Consider the following 11,409-nt stretch of genomic DNA (forward strand, 5'->3'; position numbering starts at 1 on the left):
AAAACTCAGCGTGTGCGAGGTTTAGCATGTTATCAACGGGGAAAACTCAGCGTGTGCGAGGTTTCGCATGTTATCAACGGGGAAAACTCAGCGTGTGTGAGGTTTAGCATGTTAGAAACAGGGAAGACTAGGAGTGTGTGAGGTTTAGCATGTTATAAACGGGGAAAACTAGGCGTGTGTGAGGTTTAGCATGTTAGAAACAGGGAAGACTAGGAGTGTGTGAGGTTTAGCATGTTATAAACGGGGAAGACTAGGAGTGTGTGAGGTTTAGCATGTTATAAACGGGGAAAACTAGGCGTGTGTGAGGTTTAGCATGTTAGAAACAGGGAAGACTAGGAGTGTGTGAGGTTTAGCATGTTATAAACGGGGAAAACTAGGCGTGTGTGAGGTTTAGCATGTTATAAACGGGGAAGACTAGGAGTGTGTGAGGTTTAGCATGTTATAAACGGGGAAGACTAGGAGTGTGTGAGGTTTAGCATGTTATAAACGGGGAAAACTAGGCGTGTGTGAGGTTTAGCATGTTATAAACGGGGAAAATTAGGAGTGTGTGAGGTTTAGCATGTTATAAACGGGGAAGACTAGGAGTGTGTGAGGTTTAGCATGTTATAAACGTGGAAGACTAGGAGTGTGTGAGGTTTAGCATGTTATAAACAGGGAAGACTAGGAGTGTGTGAGGTTTAGCATGTTAGAAACAGGGAAGACTAGGAGTGTGTGAGGTTTAGCATGTTAGAAACAGGGAAGACGGAGTGTGTGAGGTTTAGCATGTTATAAACGGGGAAGACTAGGAGTGTGTGAGGTTTAGCATGTTAGAAACAGGGAAGAATAGGAGTGTGTGAGGTTTAGCATGTTAGAAACAGGGAAGACTAGGAGTGTGTGAGGTTTAGCATGTTAGAAACAGGGAAGACTAGGAGTGTGTGAGGTTTAGCATGTTAGAAACAGGGAAGACTAGGAGTGTGTGAGGTTTAGCATGTTAGAAACAGGGAAGACTAGGAGTGTGTGAGGTTTAGCATGTTAGAAACAGGGAAGACTAGGCGTGTGTGAGGCGTAGGTAAAGGGTTCGGATCCCATCCACTCCATCGTCTGTGGCTAAACTGTGCTGAACAAAGAGTGGAATGCTTCTAGCAGAGCCATGGCACCAGTTCAGTCAACTCCAACAGACAGGCTCCAATATAGCCTCTGCCATTAGCTATGATAATCCCCTGCCTCCTGCCAGCTAACAGAACACCATTCATCAGTAAAACACAACCAATTCTAAGGAGAAGACATGATTTTAGAATACATTTTTATTCGGAAATGTCAGTGTTCAAAGAGTAAACGAAAACAAACAAATTAACAGCGATGTAAATATTTGCATATAAAATAAGAGTGTAACAGGGAGAAGCGCTAAGCAATTTAATACGAAAGATAATACAATAGAATTACAGAGGACTATTCCAGCAGAAGATGCATATATATTTATATCCATAGGAGCAAGGGTGGCATGCCATTAGCATAAACAATTGATAAAGATCACAAACACAGGAAGAGGTACGGGGGAAATTGGAATCACACCTTAAAGACATTTAGGTGTTGAGTGTTACACTTTAAAGTTTGGAGTGACCAAAGAAAGAATACGATAGAGAGAAAACACAAACATATGCACGACACATTTCACAAGCCTCTAGCTACGGCTGTCTGTTGAAAGTTTTAGTTTTATTTACAGCTCGGTTAAATCAGTCAGCTCAACTCTTAGTCACTACACCACTACATTTCATCTGAAACACATATTTTTTGGGGGTTGAAAAATATTCAAAACATTCCAGTACTAGCCAGCTGTGTGGTTGTGGTCAGAGAGTGATGTGTCTCTCTAAGATTCATACAGACTAGCTATGTGTCTTATTTACATGGGGGCAGGGTGTCTGTGCATCTGGGGTTTTGGCAGGTTATAGGATGGACTGAAAACATTATCTGTGCCCCAGACTAGGAGTGGAGAGAGAGATGGTCTCTGTCCATGATTCTGATATGTCCCTGAACTCCGCAACAAGGCTTATCCATAGGATTCTGTAAATGGTCCATACAGAACATCCTACAGTGCCTGGAGTTGTAGTGTACTGAACATGTGGTCTGATCAAGGTTCTCCTAGAGAACTAAGGAATAAAGACTGTGAACTAAAAAGGTGATGAGAGCACATTTACCGGCTGTCATAGCCGGAGAGATACTGTACATGTGGCAAGAGGACAGAGACTGTCCACCCATTCCCCTCCCTCTGCCCTTACCACACTCCCAACCCTGGGGGCGTGTTCTCAGGACTGTCTATGAGCCTTAGAGAAGTCCACAGTGCAGAGCCAATCACACTGGGCCAGCCCGGCATAATGTTGATACAAAGAAACGCAGATACAATATCTAAATAATGTTGGTTCTAACTTAATAAAACACTGATCCATCTTTACCATGTTACATTATATGAACAAAGTTATGCTTTAATGTCACTCTACGGGATTCTACCAATAATGATGGAAAAAGGTGACAATCGTGGCTCAGATGATGTAAATAACCACAGAATCCTGCTTGGGCAAGATTTTAAAAAGCAGCTGGATACAATTGGATGGCCACCATTGTAAGTAACATTAAATCAGCATCCGTTGTTTTGCTTGCAAGTCATATAACTACATTGAACCTTACAGGCGTTTTAAGTTGTTAATGCTACAGTATGCATTCTCATGAAATTGGTACTTTCTTGATGAAGTTGAGCTAGCCTCTTTTTTTAAATGTACGTGAGTGTCGGCTCATCTTCAGTGGTTCTTCATCTTCAGGATGAATCATGCATGTCTTGTCTATTTCATCCCATTAAAAAGAGCTAAAGCAAGTTCTCTAAAGAAACCTTAACAAGGTGTACGTGTAATCCGTGTCACCATAAGAAGCAGAACTACTTGGCATTTTAGAGAAACATCGAACGGTTTAATAAAACAAACCATCAGATAGTTTTTTTTGTTTTTCTTTAGAATACTATAATACAGAGCTAGGTCACTACATGAATTCCAAGTCCTTGAAATCCATCTGGATTCAATACAAATCAAATGTAATCTTCCTCCCCCTCCCACCCCACATAGAACACACCAATAACCTCTGCCTGAAGTAAGCTGTGATGACCATAGAAGCAAGAAGTACAGCGGTTGCCCATTACAAACATTTGCAAAGTGACATATGCTCACAAACATCCAAAATTCTGGGACGATCAGATTGAATAGCATAAGAAAAAAACAAAGATCAAGGCTTCCAATGAGGGAGTACACTCGGCAGTATGGGGGGGGGGGGGTCTTGGTTTCTGTGGCGATGAGGCTTGGTGCTAGCTTGGCTTACTTCTTGTCCTTCTTGGTGGACTTCTTCTTGCTGGCGGGGGTCTGGGCAGCGTTGGGGACATCGACCTGGGGCATGGCCTGTGGCGGGCCCTGCAGGGCCGGCTGGGGCATCATCTGCTGGGGGTTGGCCGTCAGGGTGGCCGTGCTGCCGGGGATGTAGACGTTCTGGCGGTAGTCGGGCACATGCTGCATGGGGAACTGGGCATTGTAGCGGGGTCCAAGGGTCGCCGTGGCCTCGCTCACCTCTGAGAGAGAAGGGAGGGACGGAGAAACGGTTATAGCTGGGTGTGTTGTGATGCTGTGAAGAGAGAGCAACTCTCCTAACTGAGGGTCATTTCTGCACTGCATTGCAGCTCCAGTTCAGCACTGTTCCGAGCCAGCCCCTTTCCTCCCCCACACTCACAGCATATAGAACCTCCACTCTCTCACACAGAACAGATGTTAACAACTAAACTCGGGACATTCAGATATCATCAAATATCATTTGGAATTGAGGATTAAACTGACTAATTGCACACTAATAGAGAGAGAGGCAGTGTGCAGGTTTCTGGGTGACTGCAGCTATGGAGCATTTGAAACAAAGAGCTCTGTGTGCCATAGTCCTCATGCGTTGGTTCATTCACACCCAGGGACTGCTGAGACACACTGTGGTCTATACATGTGTACTTGGCAGACCATCTCTCTCGCTCTGTGTCCTCATGGGGGGCACACAAAGGAAGGATGTGATGTTTCCTTATCAACTGCCACTCTGATCTAATCAAGTTGCATGCGCTAAGAATCTAGTGCCTGAGATGCTGCTCTCTAACAGGGCTCTCTCTGTAGCTCTACCCAGTGGCAGAGAGCTCCCCATCTCCCCATTTGTATGCAGTATCAGTCCTCAACAGAGAACAGAGATATTTCAGTGTCACCAGTCCCCTCTCTGTTAGAATGCATGAACAGATGCTCTCTCTTTCCCTTTCCCTCTTTCCCTCCCTCCCATACAACTATCCATGGAGATAACCTTGTGAGGTAGCGGAAGACAGAGACAAAGAAATGGGATTTCTGGGATATATAGGCCGCAGACTCACCGTTGGCAGCAGCCATCAGAGCCTGGAGCTGTTCAGCCTCAGTGGGGGGGTTGGGCCAGGGTCCTGTTCCAACTATAGCACCACCTGCCCCCTCAGGATGGGGGCCAGCTCTGGAGGAGAGGAGGGGGATGAGTCAGTATAAGAGATACACTCAAATCTCTCTCTTTCACCGTGACTCTCACTCTCTCATGAACACATACACTCTCACATAATCTAAACCTCTCTCTCACACACACACACACACTCTCCTCCCATCATGATTGTCATCATGGTGACACCAAGCCTCCAGAAGCCATTTTGAGTGAGCACCTGCATCACAGAGCACAGAGGAGATGGAGGCTGGGAGAAGACATTGGATCAGGAAGCGCTACACATGTTACTAGTTAGCACAGAGCCGCAATATGCAAGCAGACAATCACACACAGAGTAGAGACTAAACGAGCTGTTCGGATGCTATGTGCCTTGTACCCATGCTATGTGTTAGAAAAGAGGGGGATGAGGAGAGAGGAGAGAGGAGAGAGAATGTCTGTATGTTTCATCAATAAGAGACTGGATTGTTGATCAGATGTTATCAATGTTCTTCTCAATCCCTTAACCTGTAACTGGTCAAATATGGGAGTCAGTAACACAAACACACACACGTGTGCACAAGCTTACACACATACACTCACACACACAGATAGACAGAAACAGGCTGACAGAACCACAGGGACATGGAAATCTACACTACGAATAAAAGGACAAACTACACAGTTCAGCGAAGCCTCCAAACCCAAGTATACAACACAGACCACGCAGCGATGCTGAGCTTTGCACATCTACGAACACCTCCACCAAAGCCTTGACCCATTTCAAATACACAGCTAGACGGCAAGAGCATGTACAGATTATCACACGTTCAACAGCCAGAAGCCAAGCTTGTCTACACACAGCTGCGCCAAGCCTACAGCCTGTCAGACACCAGCATGTATGAGAGCAGGATGCCGCCTCGCACAGTCAGCAAAGCCACTCTACTCTACCTCGCCTTGCCGTACGGTGTCCATCTCTGCTGGGTGCTGGTGCTGTACCTGTACGTGCTGAAACACAGACGATCACCTCTCACTCTTTCAGTCCAATGCCAGTCAGATGGACTCCTTCATTAGCCAACCAGGTTCATGTTCAGTTTCTATCTAATGAACTACACTGCATGACCAAAAGTATGTGGACACCTGCTCGTCAAACATCTCATTCCAAAATCATGGGCCCTCCTTTTCTGGTATAACAGCTTCCACTCTTATGGGAAGGCTTTCCACTAGATGTTGGAACATTGCTGCGGGGACTTGCTTCCATTTAGCTACAAGAGTATTAGTGAGGTTGGGCACTGATGTTGGGCGATTGTATGCTGTAGCGTTAAGATTTCCCTTCACTGGAACTAAGGGGCCTAGACCGAATCATGAAAAACAGCCCCAAACCATTATTCCTCAAACACCAAACTTTACCGTTTGCACTTTGCATTGGGGCAGGCAGGGTTCTTCTAGCTTCCGCCAAAACCTAGATTTGTCCATCGGACTACCAAATGGTGAAATGTGATTCATCACTCCAGAGAAGGCTTATCCACTGCTCCAGAGTCCAATGGTGGTGAGCTTTACACCACTCCAGCTGACATTTTCCATTGCGCATGGTGATCTTAGGCTTGTGTGTGGCTGCTCGGCTATGGAAACCCATTTCATGAAGCTCCCAACGAACAGTTATTGTGCTGACGTTGCTTCCAAAGGCAGTTTGGAACTCAGTAGTAAGTGTTTCAACCGAGGACAGACAATTTGTACACACTACGCGCTTCAGCACACGGCAGTCCCGTTCTGTGAGCTTGTGTTGTCTACCACTTTGTTGCTACTCCTTGCTACTCGTTGCTACTCCTAGGCGTTTCCACTTCACAATAACACTTACAGTTGACCGGGGCAGCTCTAGCAGGGCATAAATTTGCCGAACTGACTTCTTGGTAAGGTGCCAGGTTGAAAGTCACTGAGATCTTCAGTAAGGCCATTCTGCTACAAATGTTTTTCTACAGAGATTGCATGGCTGTGTGCTCGATTTTCTACACCTGTCAGCAACGGGTATGGTTGAAATAGCCGAATCCACTAGTTCGAAGGGGTGTCCACATAGTTTGGTATATACAGTGTGCATAGTGAATCGACTTCTATTTTGTGCCAGCACGAAATAGAATTGTACAATGACAAATTACAAGTAATTGTCTTAATGTTAAGGAATCTACTATGACACTTTCTATGAATGATACGGTATATAATCAGTGGCTAATAGCTTCACAACACTCAGATGCTCAACAGTTTCTCCACCAGTAGAGCCACAGTCGGTTAAGCCAAGATCTGTGTGATAATCCAAGCATCTTTTGCTAAATCTATGAGGCACCACATGTCACATCAACAACTACTATTGCATTGTACCTCAAACCTCACTCACACTACAGCCATCGGATTGCGATTCATTGATTTCTTCTGCAAGTACACTTACAGCTACACAATCACCACAGTATCGACAAATCACTTCTACTAGTAGAACTCTACTAACACAACTACTGTATAACAGACGTTAAGATTACCCATTATTTTGCCGGTCAGTAGTGCCAGTGTTATTGGATCTTTGCGTAGAGTAGTGGGGAACCAATCTGTACTGTCTGTTCAAACACACAACTGCCTTAGTCTTTAGGACTTTCAATGGAATGCATATCATAAACACACATGACTAATTCACATTAAGTAAAATGCAAGTGTGAAGGTGTGTGTGTGTGTGTGTGTGTGTGTGTGTGTTGTGCATATCTTTAAATGAGCTGAACACTTACCCACTGGGTCCGGGTCTCTGTCCCTGCTGGGTAAAGCGCCAGTCATTGTTGGGTGGTTTTTGCTGGAGGGAGAGAGGAGAGGAAATATACTGTTAGAATATGTAGTGACAGACACACAGGCTGCTCCTCCACTGATGTCTATGGAGGCATGTCATCTCCAGTCACCAGCACTGGAAACCATTTTGTCATTCAGTGGGCCATGAAGAAAGAAAATGACACAGGGCCATGGGGAGAGGAGAGGAGAGTAAGAGGGGGAGAGGAGAGTAAGAGAGTGGGAGAGAGAGAGAGAGTGGGAGAAAGAGAGAGAGAGAGAGAGAGAGAGAGAGAGAGAGAGGGAGAGAGAGAGGGAGTGGGAGAGAGAGAGAGTAGTGTGAGAGAGCAGTGTGAGAGAGTAGTGTGAGAGAGTAGTGTGAGAGAGCAGTGTGAGAGAGCAGTGTGAGAGAATGTGCGTGAATTATTGAACAAGCTATTGTGTCAGTGCCGTGCTTGAGTGAGTCCGCTGGGAGGAAGGATCATCAAACATACTCCTGTCACAGGCAACTTCAAAACAAGTTTAATAATGATAAAGCTTTAACTAGAGTTCTCCCAACATATTGTAAACACAAAAAAAGCGGTCCACCCAAGCTTTATCTGCATTAGATTAGGATACAATATATCTCATTCAACACCCTAGATCATTAGCCAAATCCAGGCTCCATCTATGGGTTTAGTAGGGCTGTGCTACTGGCCAGTGCTGCCTGTCAGAAAGAGTCTGTCAGTGGGGCAGTAATCTGCAGCCCTGCCCTGCCTCACTGATCCTCTAAACCCTGGGCTGGATTACAAGGACAGAGCACTGCCAGGCCTGAAGCCTAGAGAAGCTCTTTGGCCAGGACTGTAATACTCTCATACACTGGACTACTCTCTGTGAAGGGTGATGTGCCAAGCAGCAGTTATTACTGTCGTTTTATATGAAGCTTTAAGGAGTTATACAGTTCAATACACAGAAATGCTCAGCGATATGACAAATATAGGTCTGGTTAAGGCAGGTCAACCATTCTGGCATCCTTTCAGGATACAATAAAAGGCTATCCTCTCTATGAAGGTCTATTTCCATCTAAGTATGACTGAGCCTTGACTACGAGTATTGCCAGCTAAAGGAATGAGTCACAGACAGACAGAGAGAGAAGCAGACACTCTGGTTGGTGAGGTCATGAGAGGTGGCTACTGGCTATAGGTTCAGGGCAACAACCCCAATCTATTAGCTTCACCTCATTCAATAAGAAGTCAAAGGTCAACAGCTGACCCCAATATCCTCATTATATGACCTGTACTGCCATATACCCCACATCCTACTCATCATGTTCCTCCCCATCCCCATCACTGTGCAAAGGAACACATGTTGAGTGAGAACACTCTCACTGTAATAGCCTGTCTACTACAGAGAGGTTCCCCCTGCAGTCCTATAAAATGTTCAGCCTCCTCCCAGGCAGACAAGAGGATTCACTGCCAAACGAAACAGTCTGTAGTTTGCTGAGAGTTCAACACAATTAAATCACTCTGTACTTGCCTGAGAGGTAACCACGAGTACTTTACAATTAAACACCCACATGCGTTCACTAACACAAATACATAGTCATGTTTAAGTCGGGTCTTGTCTCTTTTGCCAACTTAAATTAATACGGTATTCGCTTTGAGAGAACTCACCTCTTTGGCTTTGCTAGTGTGTTTGTTGGTGAGGGTTACACTCAGAGTGTTCTGGTTCATCATGGGAGTCTTAACGAACACAAAGTCCCTGTCACTGCTGGAGAGGGTGGGGTAACAGGGTCTGTAGGTGTGTGTGTGCGGCTCCTGAGGCCCCACCACCACTTTCATGTAGCGCAGAGGCCCGTCTTTATTGAGCTGCAGGTGGAGGTCTTTATGAGAGTGGGAGTGAAGGGCCTGCCTGGTGCCCAGGCCTAACCAAGTCAGGGATCCTCTGTATCTCATCCAGCGCATCACCATGGCAACGATTGCCACCAAACACACAACCGAGATGCAGGTCAGACAGCCAATCAGGGCCAGGGTGAGGCCAGATCCCCCACTCTGTTGCCTGGAGGGAGCCCTCCTGATCTGAGAGGACGCGTCTGTACCCTTCTCAGACACAGTAATATTGACTGGCACACTGGTGGAGAGAGCAGGCATACCATTGTCCTGCACCAGCACTATGATAGTGAATGTAATATCTTCCTCCTCAAATCTAAGGGCTGTTCGCACCTCCCCGCTGTGGGCCCCAACATGAAAGAGCCCTGCATCCCTCCCAGAGAGACTGTAGAAGAGCCAGGCGTTGTGCCCACTGTCTTGGTCCACACACACCACCCTGTTGACCAGGTGGCCTTTGCTAGCCGAGCGGGGCACAGACAGCTGCAGCACACCATCTGGGGGCGGAGCGGGGTAAATCAGGGCAGGAGAGTGGTCATTTTCATCAATCACAAACACAAGCACAGTCACGTTGGAGCTCTGTACAGGTGTCCCCGCGTCCTTAACCTGCACCTGCACCCAGAACACATTCATCTGCTCGTGGTCGAGGGCTCGCACTGCATACAGGTTCCCGTTCTCAGAGTTTATGTAGACAAAAGAGGACACAGGCGAGCCCTGCACCTCACTCTCCAGGATGGTGAAGGAGAGGTGAGCGTTCTGGCCCAGGTCCTGGTCGAACGCAGACACAGTCAGAATGAATGCACCAGGGCCATTGTTCTCTGCTATATCAACAGAGTAGGAGGACTGGGAGAAGAGGGGGGCGTTGTCATTTACATCTGAAAGAGTGATCACAAAGAACTGCTGTGCAGAGCGAGGGGGAGAGCCAAAGTCTGTGGCTGTTACAATGATGGTGTATTCAGACACAGCCTCTCGGTCCAATGGACCGTCTGTCACCAGGGTATAGTGCTCCTCAAAGGGGGACATCAACCTAAATGGCAGCCCATGGGGGATGTGGACGTTAACCTCCCCGTTTCTACCAGCGTCCATGTCCCTGATACTTATCAGAGCTATAACAGTGCCTGATTCCACATCCTCCTGGACCATTTTAGATAGTGAGTTTATGATGATCTTCGGGCTGTTGTCGTTCACGTCTATTATTTTGATTTGAATGTGGCAGGAGCACTCCATGGCAGGGGTCCCTCTATCCCTGGCTTGCACAGTGATATCATAAATGTCCGACATTTCATAATCAACCTCCCCTTTCACTCGGATTTCTCCACTTTTGGTATCCAATGTGAAAAGTTTCAGCACTGTTTCTGAGGTGTACTTACTAAAGAGGTAAGATATCTTTCCATTATGACCATAATCAGCATCCGATGCATTGAGTTGAGTCACTAAAGTGCCCTGTGGAGAATTTTCAAACAAACTAACCGTTTTAAATGGTTGGTCAAATACCGGGGCATTATCATTGACATCTAGTATATCAATAACAACAGAGGTAGTCCCTGATTTTTGTGGCTGTCTGCCGTCTGCAGTCGTAAGCAGCAGGTGAAACACCGCCTGCTTTTCCCTGTCTAACGGTTTGTCCAATAATAACTCGGGGAATTTGCTGCCATCACTTTTTGATTCAAGTTTCAATATGAAACAGTCGTTAGGACTGAGAATGAATGTGCGTAATGAGTTTATGTCTACGTATAAATCTTGCGCGCTGTCCAAACCAAACCTAGTGCCCGGGGCGGCCGCCTCAGACACTTCAAGATAAATATTTCCTGATGGAAACTGAGGGGAATTGTCATTTACATCCACTATCTCCACAACAACACGGTGTAATTCCAGAGGGTTCTGAAGAACAAGTTGAACAGTAAGGGAACATGCCAAAGTTAATCCACAAAGACTTTCTCTATCCATGGTTTGTCTGACAACTAAAACTCCACTCGCATTCACGTCAAAATACTTGGCATTAGACTCCGACATAATTCGTGGATTTCTGTTTACAAGCATTGGTATGTTGAGGCCCAAGGCCTTCGCTATGTCCCCGACAAAAGCCCCCGGTTTTAATTCCTCTAGTACGGAATAAGAAAGTTCAGCGGAAAATGATGCTCTGTATAATGCTGAGAGAAACAGACAGAACAGAGGCCTTCCCGCGGCCTTTCTCCTTGTGTCCAAAACTCCCATTGTTCAACTCCTCATGTCAGGAAAATATCCTACTTTATTCTGAACCACACAGGTTAAA

General features: G+C 46.1%; 1 protein-coding gene across 43 annotated transcripts in view; it reads right to left on the reverse strand.

The window, feature by feature from the left end:
* Nucleotides 1-1,265: 1,265 nt before the first annotated feature.
* Nucleotides 1,266-11,409, reverse strand: part of LOC115135691 (protocadherin gamma-C5-like) — a 124,565-nt gene continuing 114,421 nt past the window's right edge. For 17 of the 43 annotated variants that reach the window (XM_029670629.2, XM_065023616.1, XM_029670618.2 and 14 more), the window contains exons 2-6: nucleotides 7,242-7,303; nucleotides 7,002-7,076; nucleotides 5,425-5,481; nucleotides 4,406-4,515; nucleotides 1,266-3,583 (exon numbers count right to left, since the gene is read on the reverse strand). In XM_029670629.2, the coding sequence (XP_029526489.1) occupies nucleotides 3,336-3,583; nucleotides 4,406-4,515; nucleotides 5,425-5,481; nucleotides 7,002-7,076; nucleotides 7,242-7,303 (552 nt within the window). In that variant the 3' untranslated portion in view covers nucleotides 1,266-3,335. The remainder of the gene's footprint in view (nucleotides 3,584-4,405; nucleotides 4,516-5,424; nucleotides 5,482-7,001; nucleotides 7,077-7,241; nucleotides 7,304-11,409) is intronic. The other 26 variants (XM_029670647.2, XM_065023617.1, XM_029670639.2 and 23 more) reach the window with 2 other exon arrangements.

Source organism: Oncorhynchus nerka, linkage group LG10 (assembly GCF_034236695.1).
Source record: "Oncorhynchus nerka isolate Pitt River linkage group LG10, Oner_Uvic_2.0, whole genome shotgun sequence".
Taxonomy (NCBI): Eukaryota; Metazoa; Chordata; class Actinopteri; order Salmoniformes; family Salmonidae; genus Oncorhynchus; species Oncorhynchus nerka.